Source organism: Chamaea fasciata, unplaced genomic scaffold, assembly GCF_029207755.1.
Source record: "Chamaea fasciata isolate MVZ Bird 193981 ecotype frontalis unplaced genomic scaffold, bChaFas1.0.hap1 SCAF_2, whole genome shotgun sequence".
Lineage (NCBI taxonomy): Eukaryota > Metazoa > Chordata > Aves > Passeriformes > Sylviidae > Chamaea > Chamaea fasciata.
In genome coordinates, this window is record NW_027094087.1 from 26,940,549 (window position 1) to 26,960,458 (window position 19,910).

General features: G+C 41.2%; 1 gene segment (V, D, J or C); it reads left to right on the forward strand.

Moving 5' to 3' along the window:
• LOC136284918 (T-cell receptor beta-2 chain C region-like) overlaps positions 1-15,328 on the forward strand; it is a 30,612-nt gene extending 15,284 nt beyond the window's left edge. Inside the window, 5 exon segments of the C gene segment in view lie at positions 7,773-7,816; positions 11,528-11,863; positions 12,239-12,256; positions 13,351-13,457; positions 14,996-15,328. Coding sequence covers positions 7,773-7,816; positions 11,528-11,863; positions 12,239-12,256; positions 13,351-13,457; positions 14,996-15,022 — 532 coding nt within the window.
• The last annotated feature ends 4,582 nt before the right edge of the window (positions 15,329-19,910 follow it).

The following is a 19,910-nucleotide window of genomic DNA, read 5'->3' on the forward strand; positions in this document are numbered from 1 at the left end:
CAAAGACCTTCAGAAATACAAACCCACAGAACAGCATAAAGAATTGAGGCACAGCTGGTATGGTTAGATAAGGCAGCAGATATTTCTGATGATTCGTACTACAGAAGCACAGTCATGTTCTAGGCCACTAGTTCCCCACAGATATCCCCATAGGGCCAGAAAAAGAGTACAAAGCGGACAGAGAATTCAAAGTTCTTCCATATAGTCACAATCCACACAGAACTGAGGTGCCCAATGAGAAACTGATCGGTGTGTGAGGTGAGCTCAGCCCCCGATTATAGACTTAGGAGGATGAGACCATTAACAGTGGAGGAAGACATACCCAGGGGACCAGGCATACCTCCTACTGCGGAAGGAACAGTCCTTTAGCATCTTTACAAGCAACAGTGTGCACTGCAGCATTTTATTCACCTGCTTCGCACATCGCTTAATTGCAGGATCCCTTTCTTCCCTGCCATGGGAATTCATACAGTTCTGAGCTGGACCCAGGCGTCCCTTCAGGGCAAAACCTCATAGGCAGAAAAAAGAAACCACAAAGAGCTGATGTTATTTGTGAGGAACAGCTGAAGGCAGAAATTTCCCCCATTGTCCCTCTGTCTCCATTGCTTGCAGAGGTGAACTTTTGATTAACTAATCGCTTTTCTGTGATGGACCTGGCAAAGCTGAGGGCAGGGTATTACTAGGGTTCCCTCACCTACCATTGCTTGTCCATGCTCCTGTTTTTATTGCATAACCTAAGATTTACCTTTTCTCCAAACAAAGGCTAACAGCACGTAGAAGAGCAAAAGGTGATTTTAAGAAAGTGTGGCTCTACACCCTAGTATTTTGGGTTCTGTTTTTAGGCTGTGGCCCTGACAGTCTGCATACCAACCACTGAGCATGAACCGATTGCCTCATGTGCTCCTGTGGAGGGCATGGCATATGAAGCACTTGGGTATCACAGGTAGCAAACGTACCATGCTGCTCCATGATGGGACAAAGTCGGACATGGATATACTGAAGTGACACACTGTGTGATTGCAGCAAAAGAAGGAGTGGGAAGTGATAAGAATAGCTGGTGAGAACAAGGAGCAGGAATCAGCTGGGAGCATGTCCTGTAAAAGATCCTCACACTCCACGTCACCAACATTGCTGGAAGTCTCCTGTCAAGATGGATCACTGAGTTTCGTGCCGGAATCCAAGTCTCCTGATCAACCACGCTACATAAACACACTTGTGCCCTGAAAGAAAGTAAAGTGTTCTGGGCTAGGGAAATCCAGACATGGGACATCTTTGTAGCCAGTATTCTCCTGACTTCAGGAATTGCGCAGCAGCAAACATAACACACCACTCCTTGCTCTCATGTAGCACTCCTCTGCTCCTCAGAACATCCTCAGGTCCGTCATCTCCTCCCTGTTCATGTCAGGCTACAGACAAACAACAGGGAAACACTGGGAAAGTGTTGTCGCTCACATAGCAGAGACATACTGAATTCTTTTTTTTTCAGCCTCTGATCTTTTTGTAGAGATCATCTTTGTAAAACATGCTCACACTGATGCTGTCTGGGATTATTGAATTATTATTGCTGATCCAAATGCCCTGTAAAAGTTTTAGGAAAACTAGTTCATGGTGGAATCATGAAGGAATACAAACACTATGGTGGTGATTTGGGTGAGAATTTTTAAATTTTTTTTTGAGTTTTTTGTTTGGGTTTTCTTTTTTAAATTTTGTTCTAGTGAGTTACCTCTTCCTGGAAATCACTTTACAGTGCTAGCTCAGACCTTTTTCATAAGCATTGCAAACCACCTTTTCAGCTCTGGTAATACAACAGAGGAGGGATCCTTTCTATTTCTCAACTCCTGAGCATTTTTGGTTTTGAGTGGCAAATGCAATTTTAAGGCCTTGTGATAACAAAGTTATCAGTTCACCTTCAACATACAGCAGTTTAATGAGATGGCTATTGAGTGCTCACAGCTGTGCTGTTTCCCAGTGGTAATAGCCAACTACAGAGATCTCTACGTTCATTGCCACTGTGAATTCTGTGGTTACAGTTCCCTCTTCCAGCTCTAAGGGACATTTTTCTCCCATGCAGTACTTCTTTGGCCAGCCTGAATTGCATATGCAGAAAAGGCCAGTATTCTAAGAAGTTTCTCATGAACGAGCTACTCTCCTTCGTGTCTCATTGTTTGTCCTCAGATTTCTTCAGATCATTAAGCAGGTTCCTCCGTCCACTCTCTTATCTTTTCAGCAAACAGATAGGCCCTTAAAAAGAAAAATGTGAGGAAAAGAGATGAAAGGGCAAAAGAGAAAAAAAGGGAAAAAGAAAAAACCTCAGAAGTCTCCCCAATTGTTTTTGGAAGATGCAATATCAGGATTATTGAAGGTCATTAGAATTAAATGTGTGTGTTTCATTAAAAGTACTAGGGAGAAAAGAAGCAGTTGCAATAGTAATTTTAAATCTTACATATTCAGAAAAGAATGGTGAGTGGCATAGGTTCTATAAAGAAAACAATAGAATAGAATAGAATAGAATAGAATAGAATAGAATAGAATAGAATAGAACAGAGCAGAGCAGAGCAGAACAGAACAGAACAGAACAGAATAGAATAGAATAGAATAGAATAGAATAGAATAGAATAGAATAGAATAGAATAGAATCTATATATAGAATAGGCTAACTAGGATGTATCTGGCAGGCTAGAAACAAACAGGGTGTTCATGAGGTTTATGTTTAACTACAATTTTTGCTTTGAGAAAAAACGGCTGGCCGAGATGTCTTGTTTTTTGTAAAAGTGAATTAGAGCTCCCAGAAAGATTCACCAGCAGGGAATATGCATCCTTGGCTGGAAAACTGAAGAAATTAAGATATCATTAAACATGCTTTTTGTGCCTTTGCTACCTTGATCTATCATCTTTGCTTCTGACTAACAAGTTCTGAGTTGTAAGATACTGTGCTCCAGATTTTAAGAGCAACTCTTCAGAAGGAAACAAGACAGGTGTACTTTTGCTGGAAATCCTTCTGCAAAAATGGCCCAAGTTATATCCACCGATAGAAATGGGCCAAAAAAATCATTTATGAAGCCACGGATCCCAGGTTCCTGTCTGACCTCCAGCACCCAGACCTTCTCAATCATGGAAAAACAGCTCAGCATTCAGCCAGCAAAATACTGGCGTGTGAGAAATTCCACGTTTGTGTCAGGAGCTCAGAACACTGTCTTGTGGAAAAGCTAAAGCAGAACTTGGAGCCATGTGAGTATTTAGCTTTGCTTTTACTGGCCCAGAAAAGAAAATATCAAAGCTGGACAGTCCCTTCTCTCTTCCCTGCCCAATCTTGACAGAAAAATCAGGGCAAGGGGAGGGGCATCGGTCTCTTTTACCTCACAGTGAGCAGGAGCACAATGTCCTGGGAGAGCTGGAGGGCCATGCTGGTTGTTGTGCTTGCTCTTTTACCTGGTGAGAGACAACAGATCCATCTGCAGCAGGGTTCTCATCCAGGCCATGCAGGCCTAATATTACGTAGAGGACCCCTTTGGCCATCAGCTGTACTCCTTCTCCTCACTCTCTCCTGTTGTCTCTTCTTAATGCAGGTGTTGGGATTGGAGCCTACATTGCACAGTGGCCTGACAAAATCCTTCAGAGAGCTGGAGACTCTTTGACAATTTTCTGCTACCAGAACTATAGTAACCTTGCCTACATGTTCTGGTACCAGCAGCCTCCAAAAAATGGTTTGAAGTTAATAGTTGGAACTAGTACATGGACGCATAACTTTTATGAGGATGGTTACAGTGAGGCCAAGTTTGAAGTAAAGAGAGAGAGTAGTAACTATGTTCTGATGACAATCAAGAATGTGACATCCAAGGATGAAGCCACATATTTCTGTGCTGCGAACGATCACACGGTGTAGCGAGGGGGTTGAACGCTAAGATCAAATCCCCACCTTCTGTGAATGAGAGACGGAGTCTTTGAAAAATGTGAGACAGTCAGGAGAGAGGGAGAGGAAGAGCAGAAAGGAGACGAGGTAGAAGTTGGTGCAATAGACGCAGCATGTATTGAAGCGGAGAGAGAAAGAGCAGTGCAGCAGGCTCTGTCTTCAAAGACAAATTATTAATCAGACCCCTCCTTCCACCATCATACCTTTTCAGTGCGTAGATGGGCCCTTAAAAAGAGCCGTTGCTTAACTTTATGAGGTTGTGGTCAAAAGCTCTGGATGTTTATGGAAAGCTTCCTAGTGTCTCTAAAACTGATCTGTAAAGCTCATGGAGTCTCTGTAGTATGGCCGGCATCTTTGTATCTACTTCTTCTGTAAACTCCAAAGAATCCAGGTCAGGTATAACTGATGCAATCTTTAGTTTCTTGTGAAATTCTCCCACTAAAAAGACATAATTTTTAGAAAATTTATCCCTAAATGTTTCTTCCTTACATATTTTTGATTTTCCTTGTCTGAAATCTTATGCAGTTTAGCCTCCAAAGCCCAAAAAGCCTCTTTTGAAAGACTTGGAAATAAAAATCATGGATGTGTCTTCCCTTTGTTTTCTCACTCACATTTACTTGAATTCATGGCCAGCAAATCCTTTCCTTTTGACAGGTTACAAAGGAACATAAAGGTGTGACAAGACTGGTCTCTGCTGGCATGTCTGGGAAATTGCCTTTTGAACATGACCTAAGGAGCTGATAGCAGCACATATACCTTCAAAACTAATAAAGAGCTGACTTCCTTCTTTTTAAATGAAAGACACCTCATGGAAGACAGTCTGTAAGTGACAGTAAGGACACTAATGGAGCTCTAGATTGGAGATGAAGACAGAATAATCTCAAATGAATTTTAGTCCAGTGGGTTAAGACACTGAGTAAATAGTGTTGAGATCACAGGCAGACTAACACCAAGGCGGGAAAACAATATCCCACTATTAGTTGTATTATTTAGGCTGTAACAGAAAAGAAAAAAAATCTTAAATGTATTTTTTGAAAGAATTCAATATATAGAAACAAACATTCTGTATGAACAGACAGAATTAGTTACTGAAGTACTCCATTCACTGTTGTAGAAGAGAGTACAACCTAGGGGCATTCCAAGATGACCTGCCCAATGTGTGTTCTGTAGTCCTATTTCTTGGTCCTACATGTTACAGCTTAGTCTATGTTTCTCATTCCCTTCTCTGGGACATTAACAGCTCTTTTAGGCTAAACAGGCTGTATCAGAAATTATGGGTTCTTCTCTGATATGTGAATATAATAGAAAAAAATAATTTCAGATTATCCTAGTAGAATGACCTTGTTTTGAAGGATTTTGTCCTGTGCTCTACAGTCTATTTTTCAGATCAAGGAAGATTCAAATGAAGCCATTAAAGAGCAATATGAAAAACATGTTTACTGCAGGTACTTGAACTACGTGTTGACACTTTGTGAGACAAGACTGCACCACTTATTTGTAAGGGAGGGAGATAAATGTAGCCTGTTACCTGCCCCCAGCAGTTCCCATCCCTTCAGACAGTCTGCAGTATGAAGGCTTGCTCTTACTCCTAGATGAAGCCTTTTCATAGGCAGAGTCACAAGCCCTGGGAGGATGCTCTCAAGCAACAGCAAGCTACAAGGACAAACACTGACCCATAGTAAGCAAATTACTCTCCTTGCAAACCAAAAATTGCAAACTGTGAGCTTGAAGTTTGTTTGTCATCCTGGGGGCGGAAGAGAGAAAGAGCAGAAGGAAAGCAGCATGAACACTGCCATGACAGTACCAAGTGAAAAATTACCACATTTAAAGCCAACCAATAAAAGAAAAAAAAAAGTGTTACCTTTTTGAGTATAGAAAAAGAATCTTGAGATTATAAATTGAGGGTGGGATAATGAATATACACTGAGAGCTAATTGGACTATCACACAGAAACAGCAATGGCAAAGGAAGGATGTGGTCTGTGGTTCTGTCATGGTTTAGCCCCAGCCAGGATCCAGCCCCACACAACCGCTTGCTCACTCCCCACCAGCAGGAAAAACACAAGTAAAACTCGTGGCTTGAGACAAAGACAGTTTAAGAGGGAGAGCAAAACCTGTGCACACAGGCAAAGCAAAACAAGGAATTCATTCACCACTTCCCATGGGTGGGCAGATGTTCAGCCATTCCCAGGATGGCAGGGCCCCATCACACATAACAGTGACTGGGGAAGGAAAACACCATCACTCCAAATATCTCTCTCTTCCTTCTTCTTTCCCCTTCTCATGCCTTTCACATACTGGGCATGATGCCAAAGGATATGTAGTATCCCTTGGATCAGTTGGGATAGGCTGCACCTGCTGTCCCTCCTCCCAAGTTCCCATGCACCACCAGCCTCCTTGCCAGCATGGTGGTATGAGAAGCAGAAAAGCCTTGAATGCTGTGTAAGCACTTCTTAGCAACAACAAAAACATTTCTGTGTTGTCAGCTGTATTTGCAGAACAAGCCCAAAGCACAACCCCACAGTAGCCTCGGTGAAGGAAATTAACTCTACCACAGTCCAAACCAGCACAGGGACTCATGGCAATCCTTCCCAGTTGACAAAAAAACAGGGGGTGGAGTCATGGGTGGGATTGTTTTTGTACCAGGTTGTATCATTGTGGGGACAGGGGAGCACCATGATACATTTCTCAGGAAGCCTTTACAAAAACCCGTAAGTGCATGAGCCTTGTGGCAGAGCGTGCTAAGGCAGCTGCAGAGAATTGTGCAGCAGAGCAGGCGTGCTGTGCTTTGGTTTCTCTTAACAGACCTTGTATGCTGGGACTTACTTTCATCATCTGAGAACTGAGCCTGCCCTCTCTGGGAAGCAAGCTAGGAAATTCTGAGCTATTGAAATTAATTTTCAGCAAACCAAACTGCCTGCAGATGCACCTAAAGCCTATCAAGCATGCAAAGCTGGAATTATTATTTTTTCCTGATGCACCAGTATTTGCAGTAGATGCCAAAATGGTTCTTTCTTAATGTGACACAAGTGTTCATAAAAGAATTCTGACATGCAGCAGGTATCTCTCAGAGGCAGTACATAAAATGTGTTGGGGTTTTCTCTCTTAAACAGTCTTCCCATACCTGCAGATTGCCTCATGCTCGTGAGAACAAAGGTTGCCTCTAATCCTTCTATCCAGTGTCTCACTGCAGTTTTTCCTAGTGGATATGCAGGGTTTGTCTTGAACCAGTGAACAGATTCGTCTGGGCTCTCCTTGTGTGGATGATTCTAAGCAATCAGAAAATTGAATGGGATTCTGAAAGACTATCGAAGATAGCTGGCCTGCCATGGAAGGGAAAACAAAGGGATTTGTTTCACATCTCTGCTAAAGGTGAACCACCTGCATTTGATTATAAACACCACAAAGCAAGTATAATTTGATTATTAATTTCACAAGTTACAGAAAAGAAGGCATCGCAATGCTTGGAATACAAGTCTGACAGTGGGGAAGTTCTAGTTGTAGAGAAGATCTGTTCCTAGACAGTGAGAGCCTCTGGGTGTGTCTGCTTGTTTTCAAGATGTGCAAAATGAGAATAGCAGATAAAATCAGTGACGTAACATGGAGACTGGAGAAAGGTGGCAAAAACACTTGGCTGAAAAGTCGACAAAGTAGCAAACAAATCTGGGAAATGCTTTTATGAATTCTACAGATTATACAACTGATTTCAAGCTGGATTTCTGTCAAACCCCTTTAGACAGAGATTGAATGTTGTTTGGAATTCCAAATGCAGAAATGGTTTCTTAGGCTTCTGCTTATAGTAAGCCAGTAAAAGTGCATCCCTTCTCTTAGCTTATGATACATCACTTTGCTGCTGTGTACAGCGATGGTTTGTCTTTTGGCAGTGGGACAAAACTTACAGTAATTGGTAAGAAATATTTGTTTCCTTTTTAAATTCACTTCAAATGCTATGTCTTCTCTTTAAATAATTTCATTATTATCCTCCCTATTGTTATGAAACTGGTGTTCTCCTGGTCTGCTAGTAATCCTATCCATTTCAGAGAATAGAATTAGTTGGGTCCTCTAAGTAGGGGTACACCTTTCATTTTGGAGAACTGAATGAATGCATTTTCAGTAAAGAAAAAGTTGTCCATAGAAAGAATTAGGATAAGGAATGCCATAAATAATGTCTGCATGACTTTAAAAAAAAAGTTGCCCTTATGAATCAAGACATGCAAAAATTCCCCAAAAGTGTAGCTACTCTCTATAATGCTGGTTCCACTGGGGTTAGAGATGATTAAGGAAAAGTCAGTGAAAAGTTGTCTATCTGTCTGGAAAGAACTGACTTATAGTTACATTTTGAGGAGGTGTAGGAAAGAAAATCAAGATGATACAAGCTCAAGATAACCTGGATCTTTCTAGGGTGAATTAAAGAATATGTTATCTCAGATAACTGGGGAGAAACAAATGTGATAGCATTTTTACTTTATAAAAAAGAAGGCACAAATAAATACTCGACTATATAATAAGCAATACTAAAATCTCTCTGCAGCTGTTTAAAGTGGTGCTTTTTGTTATAAAATTAGCTCTCCATAGCAGAGCCAGTTTCTTTCCTCTGAACAGGTTCACCAGGATGGTGATAAAAAGATCACTAAGGACAATGGTCTTACTATTTCAGAATATATGCTAAACAGCCACTGAAAACCACAGAAGGAAGAATATATGATTCATTTCAAGGGGAAGGAGATCTCAGGGAATGCTTTTTTCTGTGCCACATTTATGGATTTGGACTGTCCAAATCTCAGGAAAGCAAAGCTGCTTCTCAGATGCTGATAAATGATGGTGATCTCTTCTTCTCTTTGTGCTGCTCCTGGAGTTTGAAGAATTGATGCCTCAGATATTTGTACCTTGCTGTGCCACTACAGAATAAATTGATAACAAGTGGTAAAATTCAATCTCCGTAAGAAAAAAAATCTGTGACCAGCACATTTTTTGAAATCCAAAGTTTATCTGAGGTGCCTGAGCTGATGAAAATGAATACACTCACCCCTCACTGACCATAGTCATTTATGCCATGAACTTGAATAATCATCACCAAGGGAGCACAGAGAATAAAAGCAGAGACTTCCTTCCAAGGAAAGCCTTCCAGGGAGAGGCAGCATGTTTAGGAACCTCTAGAAAGAGCAGAGTGGACCAGGAAACTGCGCTATGTAGTAAAAATTATTTTGCAAGTAAAAAGAAAAAGGCATTTATTTTACGACTGAAAAATATTTACAATGTTGAAATAAATTAAGAGGAAATGTGGCTATTTCACTGAGAATAAGAAATTATTCAGTCTGCATAAAGGAAATATTTTCTAATATTCTAATATGACACCTAGATAAATAAATAAATATCATCTGAAGAAATGATGGAAGTTCCAACAACTGATTCACCTAAGCCTGAAGCAAAAGGGCTCTGGACAGGGTATTTCTGATGTTGGTCTCAGCTGTTTAGACACACACATTTGGTGGTCTTCCCTTACAGACTTGTTTTTTTAGAGGACCTGAGTACTTTGTGTTTCTTCTTTTCCTGGTACCACATGAGAGGAGGGTTAGTCCACAGGCTTGGCTCAGAGGTCTGGGAGTAGAGGAGAGGTTTTTATGCAGCTGCAAAACAGTGTGAATAATGGGCAGCTGTTCTTTGGCAGAGGGACAAAACTTACGGTCATAGGTAAGTAAGAAGTCAGATCTCTGTGATCTGTGTGATACTGCATAGGGGACAAGAACATTCTTAATGAAAAGTTTAATAATGATAATTTTTCATGCAGCCATGAGAACAGGATGAATGCTTTATTAATTGCTTATTAAAATGAGATGTGCCATTATGAAATTTGCCGAATTTGCAGGCACAGATGTAGACATCCTTTTGTCTGCAGTCTTTGTCTTTCATTTCTGGGAACTTCATGAAGGAAAAAGGAAATAAATAATTTTCTTTCCTCCCACTGTTTAAGGAAATAGTATAGAGGCTGAGATCAAAATGACCAGTGTAGACGACCAGAGCACAATGGGCTGCTGATCAGATGTTTCTTCCAGTTCTTGCTTTTACCAGTCTCCTTATTCCATTTCTAACATGCTCATTTTCTTTTTCTATCCAGTAGTTTCATCATTCTTTCTGCCACTCTTTTTACTTGCCTTCCCCCCTGCGTTCCTCTATTTTTTTTAATGCAGTATTCATTATGGGTTTTAATATTTTCTTTTGTGTCCTCCTCTCCGTTATGAGCCAGAGAATTTTTCAAAAATATTTTAGAATAGGAAAAAATGTCATAACGCCAAGTGCTAGAAGGGAGAAGTAGAAGCCATCAACCTCTCTACACACCCACTGAAAAGAAAGCAGAGCAGTGCTAAACCCTCTAGGGAGTTCTCTCTAGTTAATATCCAGGTCATCTAAAGTCTGTACAAGCTCATACAGAAGCAGCCCAGGGATCTTTGCAGAGCAAGCCCTGGTGGTCACAATTAAGGCACCATTTGAATGCAAACAGGAGGGCTTAGGGGACAAGATCTCTGCAAGAGATTAATTTCTGCTAATTCTGCTACCTCTCTTCCTCTGCAAAGGAGAGAGTCATAAGAAAGAACATCTACAGTTTATAGTGCCGTCACACAAAAAAACCCCAACCTGGAGTAATTATTTTCTCTTTAGCTCCATAGTTCTCTCTGCATTTCTTTTTCCAGCAGCACTCTACCGACCTCATGGCTTTCTCATGCTAGATGAGTAAAAAAGACTCTCTGATCCAGTATATGGAAAAACCCTGGCTTTTAGGGTCACTGCTTGGCTTCTGACTAACTTCTCATGGCTGCCTTGTACATCCTTTTCACTGAAGTCTGTTCCCATAAATCTTACAAGCAGGTATTAAACACATTAGGACAGGGAACAATTTTTGATTTGCAAGTGTATAGAATCTGGCGTCATTTTGGGAAAGCGCGTAGCCTAGGATCAGAGCGTCTCATACCTACAATAACCTAAAAATTAAACGACATAAAAACATGTTTAATATTCTTAAATGCTGGTTGGTTAAGACCCAATGCAAAAACCTGTCCGTGGCAGATTCATGTTACCTGCCTCAAGTGTTCTTCACTTCAGACAGTGAGAAGGATCAGCTACCTCCTTCCACGTCATGTTTTAGATGAGGGCCACGTAGGGTATCCCATGACAGTATAATTCTGAACACTGCTATGACCACCATGTGTCAACTCCATCTCCAGGAATGTGACTCAGTTTGCTGAAGATGTTTGTGCCTTCTAAAAGACTCTCCTATCTATTCATACAATATTACAAACACAGACCTTGCAGCAAAACAGGGGATATTTCTGCCCATCTGACTGTTCAGCTTCTCTGCAGCTTTCTATTCTCCTGACAGAGGCAATAGAAGAAATTCATGTGCTCATGAATTTCTGTGGCCAGAGCTCTCTGTGTAACGAGTGAAAACAAATCCCTCCACTTTCCTGGTGTCTCCTGTCCAATAGACATTAATTGTCCAATAGATAGCTGTTGAAAGGCCAGGTATTTCAGGAGTAACACGGCACAAAGTCAGGACCATTTTCAGGGAGTTCTGATTGAAGAGAGTGATGGAGGCTGTGGACTATGTTGCTTTGTGTTTCAGGGAAGAATGAGGAAATCATACCTCCAGCTGTGGCCATCTTTTCCCCATCAAAGCAGGAGATCCAGCAGAAGAGCAAGGCCACGCTGGTGTGCCTGGCCTCTGGTTTCTACCCTGACCACCTGACCCTGGTCTGGAGGGTGAACGGGGTGAAAAGGACCGAAGGGGTGGGGACAGACGAGTCCTCCACAAAGAATGGCAGCACCTACTCACTGACCAGCCGACTGAGGATGCCAGCCTGGGAGTGGTTCAACCCTTTGAATCGCTTTGAGTGTGTTGCCAATTTTTTCCAGAATGGAGCAACGCAGTCAATACGTAAATTTATCTCTGGTGATGCTGGTGAGTAAAATAAGTCTCTCACCACGTTGTACAAGGAAGAAATCACAAATCAAAAGAGCATGTGTTATGACACAGACCTCATCTCTATATAGCTTCCCTTCAGGGTGTTCTTCTGGCACAAATACACACCTAAATATGTAGGGATTATCATATGTCTCTTCCCATTCCTGGACCTCTGAACCTGCATTACCAGTAGGCATCTAGTGTTTCCTCAGGCTTTCCACTGAGAAATCTCTGTAGTAAATTGCACAGTATCCTAAAACCACTAGAGTAGAAAAATGAATGAGGCAGTGTTTTGTAAACTGGAACTTCTAAAATCTGTATTCTGTTGGCTTTGAAGAGAAACATGACTCTCAGTTCATTTTTGTCTTTCAGGTTGTGCACTCACAGAAGGTACGTGTGGCTTCTCCCATAAAGAGAATTTTGCCTCTTCTCTCAGGCAATTATCAGTGTGTATTTTAATTCCAGCTTTCCTGACACTAAGTGCAACGCGTGGGAGATATCTGCTGTGTGAATAGCTTCTACTTTCTCATCTAAGTGATTTGTATGTCATATTTAAAAACAAAACAAAACAAAAAAAAAGGAAGACAAGTTTTTGGGAGGGTTGTTTGTGCATATTGTATGCAGCTCTGCTTTAGGCTTTAGCTCTCCCATGTATTTCGAAAACAGAGGAAATCAGGGTACCTTCCTGTAGACTGTAATCTACTCTTTATCATCTCCTCCAGTCCTAGAAACTGACTTCCATTGGGAATAGTCTTGCTCAGCCATGAAAGAAGTTATCTATTCTTATCCAAATGATTCTGACATCAAGATTCAGGATATGATTTTCTAAATATTTCTAAGTGTCAAACTTTTCATAACAAGTCACATTCTCCTCCACACTGCTGTCATGTATGGAGGATATCCATATTAAAAATTACATTTCTTTCCCCTTTGTCTACATATTTGCACACTTCTTTTTTTCAAAAACTTCTTAGATGCTTCAGGAATCTTAGGGCTGCACCAAGACAGAGCTGGTATCTCCATACTATGGCAACCCCTTAAGAGTGAAACATCTACAAGAATAAAACTTCTAGAAGACATGTAATTCTGGGCTTTGTAAAACCTTCCTGATACATCAGCAGCACTCATAAGGCCTCTGACAAAAATGAGACAAAATAAAAATTCATATCTTGTGATTCAGCCTGTTTTGTGTTTCTAGCAGGGCACTCGGATGACCAGTACATGTGGCAACTCAGTACTTCCCTAGCATAAAGCCAATCTCTGTCTTTCCTTGACTTGCTTTCCCTGTCAGTTCTCTGAGTCTATGTTCTGTCCCATCCCCGGTTCCCTGGTGTCAACAGAGCCACTCATTTGGCTCTTGTTCGTTTAAGTCACTTAGCTAAAGATTTCAAGGGTTCTCATTTGATGAGAGCTCCATTAGAAGCAGCATCTCGTGATGATGATGGTGATGATAATTGAATACACAAATGCTGTTTGACTTGCAGAGTCGTACTTGCGGTATGGAAATTCTCTGAAGCTCACTTACCTCATCCTCTGTGGCAAAGCCTTGGTCTATGCAGTTTTGGTGAGTGGCCTGGTGTGGACAGCCAAGGTAAGTCAGAGTGCCCCTGGAAGGCTGGGCTTACTCACTAGTCAAGGATCAGTGGATGCGGGATGCTAAACCTGTTCTCACAAGTGCGGTGGTTTGCAGGAGCTCTGCCAGGCTTTGTGCGCACGTCTGGCTTGAAAAATCACAAATGGTGCGCTTCCTATTACTGTTTTTCCAGAACTCAAATAAAATCAATGCTATCTAGCAGAGAATCCTCTTGAAACCCACGAAAAAAGATGAGAATTAAGGACAAGTTGCCCAGAAAGCAAATAAGGGAAATATCAGATATATCATGCATTTGTCTAACCACTGTAAAGGGGCTTACGCCTGTAATGAAAATAATAAGCAGGTTTTTTGTGGTGATGCAGGGGATAAATCTGATCAAACATTTACAAAGATTTACAAGGAACAGTGGGATCCATCTGAACAGATGGGATAAATTGAACTAACTGCCTGAAAATGGTTTTGATTAGTAAGTTTTTCCTGTGGCTGAAAGATACACCAGTGAGAGCACCAGAAGCCCCAGCATTTGTCCGTTTAAAAACAGAACAGGGAGATGTATTTCCAAAGTGAGCTGGTAGAGTTGAGGGCAAGGAGAAAGACAATTATATTTTTTAGTCCTTTTCCAAAGATATACTGAAGGGGGTAGTTTTGTCCTTTTCTGGATCACAAGAATAGAATCAAAGAATGACTTAGGCTAGAATTACCTGTCTAGTTCCATCCCCACACTGAAATGGGCAGGGCCATCTTTCACTAGACCAGGTTGCTCCAAGCCCCATGCAATCCAGCCTTAAACACTTCCAGGGGTGGGACATCCACAGCTTCTCTGGGAAACCTGGGAAACTGTCTCACCACCCTCACCAGAAGAAATTTCTTCCTTTCATCTGAAGCTACCCTGTACTAGTTTAGGACCAGGCCTCTTTGTTTGGTCACTGCAGGCCTTGGTCAAACATGTGTGTTTTTCTTAAAAGTCCCCCAGGGCCATGTATTGAAAGGCCTCAGGCAGGCCTCTCCAGAGGCTTTTCTTCTCCAGAGTGAAGATGGGTTGTTCTCTAAGCCTGTCTTCACACCCTGAAGCCCTGTGACTGTTTTCTGTGGGTCTCCTCTAGACCTGCTCTCACACGTCCATGAGTTTCCTGTGCTGGGCCCCCAGGGCAGGACACAGAACTGCAGGTGGGATTGGTGGGCGTTCACATGGGCCCACTCTCAAAGTCTGTCCAGGGCCCTCTGGATGGCATCCCTTCCCCCACACGCATCAACGGCCACACGGCTTGCTGTCATCTGTGAACTGGCTGAGGGGGCACTTGATCCCAGTCTCAATGACACAGAGATGAAAGATGAAAAAATGCTTTGAGTCTCAGTACAGACCCTTGAGGAAAACAATTTGTTACTGGTTACCTCTTGAACATTCAACCATTGATGGTAACTCTTTGGGCAAGGTCATCCAGCCAGTTCCTGTGTTTGTTTCTGCTCTTGGTGTTTGTTGTTATCATGATGATTTTATTGTTCTTATGATTTTATTCCATTTTGTTTTCAATCAGACTGGTGTCAAGTTATCTAGAGAATAAATGAAAAGCCCTTGTCATCTCATCAGCAGGAACACAGCACTTCTCTAACTTTCCATTGCAAAGCATCTATGCTACGGAAGTAAATCTTCTAAGAACTTACGAAGATAATTTTGTTATAATTATCGGTCGCCTTCATGTTCTTCACGTTGTTGTAATCACTGCTGAGCTTTCCCGTACTTCCATATCCTACTGTATCATCTATTCTTGTAACATATCTTTAAAACTAACACCTTCTTAATGCTCAGAGGCTGTGAACTTGTCTCCTTGGTTTAGAAATAAAGTATTCACTTCTTTTCCCTTGAAAAAGTATGATTTGTTGTTTATAAATTTGGTCTTCTGTAGTAACAATGCCATACCACACAACATTCAGTGATGAATAGTGCCATAAGGGATGGCACATTAAAGATCGTTTACGGTCAATCTCTGACTTTCTATGGTAACAGTGGACACTCATTGAGTACTTACACTGTGTACCAACAAGTGGAGCAGGGCTTCCGGCTTTGGAGGCAGGCCCTCACCAGGGTCTAACTTTGAGCCAAAATAGCTGCATAATTCAAAGGTGGCAGAGAAGGAAACAGCACTCCAGCCAGATGAGAAGGGACACCATTTAGGGAGAGACATGAGAGCTGCTTTTTCTTTCCCTCTCCTCTTCCATGGGATTTCCTTGGTGATGGCACCAGACTCATTGTAGCTGTGCAAAGAAATTTGGTGAATAGATTAAAAGTCACCTGCCACTAAATGCATTTGTTTCTAAAGGATCTGATGACAGACTTGAGAGGAATCTGTCACATCTCTTTTAATGTCATTAAAGAAAAAAGCTGTATCTTAGTGGTAGAGGACAGATGGGTATAATGCTGTAAAATGGAGTTATTCTTGCTGTAAAATGGAGTTACTGTTCCTGCTCTGCGCTTGTCACTGCTTTAATCTCCTCAAAACACTTCAGAACACGAGAAAATATCCTACAGAACCAAGAGATTTATTTGGTGTTCTGAGTACAGAAATTACTTCTGTAGTCTCGGGGATGCTTCAAACAAAACAGAGAACTGTTTCCTGAAAAATACTTTTCACAGAAGTGTTTCAAGGGGTCTTACATTTGCAAGGTGTGAACAACTTGGTCTAAGGAAAGGTGTACCCCTCCTCTTTGGAGAAGAAATAAAAGGAACAGTTGTCGGCAAGCGGGAATCGTCAGAAGGTTGTACAAAGGGGCACATTTCAGGGGGTGGGACAAAGATAAACAAAGAGAGACACCTTTTGATTCTGATGATGGGCTCTTTTCCCAAGATGCCTCATTATTCATGCTCAATGAATTTAGAATAGAATGGGGCACAGCAGAGTGGAATATTAACAAATAATTCTAGCTCAGTCTGGAACACATTAAGGTAGATATAATTTATTAGGAGATTTGGTGAAAATGGCTGCATTTATCAGAGCTGACAGAAAAACCCCCAAATCAACCTTGTCCTCACACGCACAGACTTTCAGAGTGGTCATGGCAGAACACGGTCAAAGTGAACAGAGGACAAACTTGGGCATAGCAGTTTTGGAGCAGGCAAGCAGCAGTGTGAAGGAGGGACACAACACAGTGGTTCTATGCAAGAAAATAACTTGGCAAATGACAGAGACTTCCTGTAAAATTCTGGAACAAGAAGAATGTTCCCACACTGTATTCATATCTCTCAGTCGCTGGAAATTGAGACCGAGCATAGCAATCCAATCCTGTCCTTTTCCAAGCTTGCTGCAAGCCTTGTAATTCTCATTCCCACACACTCCCGCTATTATGCAGGTGTTTGTGCAAAGAGATCACTTTAAAAGAGAGACAGATATATATCTGGCCTCATGTAATCTCTCCTTTTATTTTCCTCTTGTACTGGAGTATGTTTAAATGAAAGCTTTTGTCCATTAAGCTCTTTGGCAAGTGTGTTTTGGACAGAGGATGTTTGTGATGGAGATGATGCCTACGCCGGTCCAAGGGTAGAAGCAGAATTGTGCTCTGGACACATCTGTTATCCCTCATTCTAGCCATATAGGAGACCACTTTGGACAAAGTGATGCCTTCAGGGTGATATTTATGTAAGTCCACTTCTTACCAATTGCACTTTGTTCCCTTTAATTTTCAAGAGAACCAGCTAGTGAGAATGAAGGGGAGAGTTTTGGACAAAAAGAGGGGAAAAGTCCCAGGGAAATACTGCCTAAGACAATCAATGAGGAATGATCAAATTGTGTTGGCCTTTCAAAGAAAGGAATAAAAAGGAAATTTCGGAAGCCTAAGAAAACAAGACAATAAAGACTAAGAAAACCAAGAATGAAAATAAAAACACAAAACAGAGGTAGGGTGAAAAGGATACAATTGAGAGACAGGGAAGAGAATCTAATCTGTAGTCAAGGAGAATCAAAGGGAACCAGGGTGTGTTTCTGTAAAACCGTGTTTGTTGGGACCTTTTCTGTGTGCCATGAAGGATAAACCCAAGGGATTAGTAAATGCGGAGATTCTTTCTGGAGATTTTTCATCCACTTTACATCTCATTATTACCTCACACCACAATTTAAACCATTGTTAATTCAGTGGAAGTTCACACAGGGCTAATTGAAGAATGCAGTCATACAGTTTATGTATAAATGTTTCTTTCATAGATGTAGAAAAATTGCAGACTACGGTAGAGATGCAGTTGCGGAGCTTTGGAAGTAGAAGACCTGAGAATGTACTAGCCAGGTAGAAGGAGTAGAAGGCTTAGAGCGGAAGCCCTAAAGGCATTTTCTGTCTAACAGAGTCAACAGCAGAGGAAAATATCTCTGAAGGCCTCCACAGAAAATGGTATCTCAGAATGAGAGCAGGTGATGTACCAAATTGTGCTGGAAAATATCTCTTAAAAGAACAGCAGTTAAATTTTAGCAAAACAGGATGTGGTTTGACATTTACTCAAAAAACCATTTTGATAACGCATCAGCCTCTCTTACCACAACATCATCCAGGCTTCTCAGGACGAGGCACAGGATGTGGCTTTCTGTTCACCATTTTACAGCTGGGCAGAAAAAGTGACACATAAACGGTCTCATGAAAGCAGTTTGGTTTTTTGCCCCAAATTATCACACAATCTTCTCGTTACTGAAGTCTGCAGACGGGTCCTGCATGTGCAGCTGCTCTTTGTGTTGTGCAAAGTACAAACAAACAAACAACCCTCCCCCCAAAAAAAAAAAAGATTTGTGGGTTTAGGGGGAGTTGTTGATCTGCTTTTACGAATTAAAAAAAAACAACCAAACCCTAATGCTTTTTCCAGGCATCTCAAATCAGCAAAGCAAGAAAATAAAAATCACAGACTTGTAGAAAAACTGATGGGAGGGGACTTCTGGAGGTTTCTCAATACAAATTCCTGTTGAAAACAGGGCTAACTCCAATGCTCCAACTTATGTTCCAGCTCAAGCTCAGAGCTTTGTCCAGGCGACTTCTGAAAATCTTCAAGGACAGAGATTTGACAAGATCTCCGAAAAGCATATTCCAGTGTGGAAGCATCATCAAGACAAAGTACTTTTGTTATGTCTAATCAGAGTTTATCTTGCTGCAGCTTGTTCCCACTTGATTCCACTTGCTCCTCTAAGACTACAACTCTGGTTAGGCATTTGGAGTCATGCAATTACTAATCTTTTAGCCTTCTTCTCTCCATGATGAACAAAAAAATCAATTCCCTCTTTTATGTTTCTGCTTCAGTCCCTTGATCATCTCAGTGACTGACCCTCTGCTGCACTCCACAGTTTTTGATACCTCTGTTTTACTGGGTCTGCGGCGGGGCAGGAATGTGTGTGGACTAGAGTGGTGGTATTCCAGATGTAGTCTCAAGAGTGCTTCAACATGCTAACTGCACCCTTGCCTGTGCAACCAAAAATGCAACTAGCCTTCATTGCTGAAAGGGCTTGCTGCCTGTTCACGTTTAATTATTTTTCAGCAAAGTTGTTCTCCTACCCAGTCAGGTGATATTTAAAGGATTCACATAAAAGTTCTTTCACCTTTTCTCCAGGGATATACCTGTAGTCCAATAATTCCCGTCCCAATGAAGTAACACTGCACAATAATCACAAATTGAAAATTTCCTTTGAAGGTCAATATGGTTATCCTGCATATGTGGTAACTCATTTGCCCTACAACATTTACAATATAATCTGACACAGTTCAGACTGGGATAAGAATAATATCACAGTGTGGATGCTATGTGTAATTACAGAATGTTCCGATTCTACACCCTTTATTTAAACCTTTCCAAAACTGGAAACACATTATTATTGTTATTAATAATAATAATAATAATAATAGTAATAATAATAATTTCAGAACTAGAAAATTATGCAGGTGACTTTTAGACATCACAGGAACCTTTCTTAGTGCTCTTTTGCTTTATAACAACTTAAGACAATTTGTTACATTATCATCATCAAAGGCTTAGACCAAAGAGTATCTCAGGCCATGACTAATCCCACTGCATCAGTTACACTATCTGGGAGAATTGTGGTGATGGAAAGACACTGGTAAATCTTTTTGTGTGACACGAAGAGAGTCTTCATGCAAAACCAGAAATATCCTCTCAGAGAGAGGTTATGCAGTATTTAAATTTACATTCACATCCTGTTTGTTCATCCCTCTATATTTTTGTCTTCAAAATATGCATGCGCTCTGAAGCAGTGTTCCTACCAGGACTTAGCTCACAGTCAGAAAGATCTACAAGGCCTTGAGAAACATCACAAAGTTGCCTTGGATTTAAAATACCCTCAGAACTCAGCCACAGAGAGAAGGAATCAACCAGATTAATACTGAATTCTGCTGCTTATTGAGTAGTGAGAGAGGGAGATAAAGAGATAGATGTGACACACATAGTGGTATGGGATTTACTATGCAGCCAGA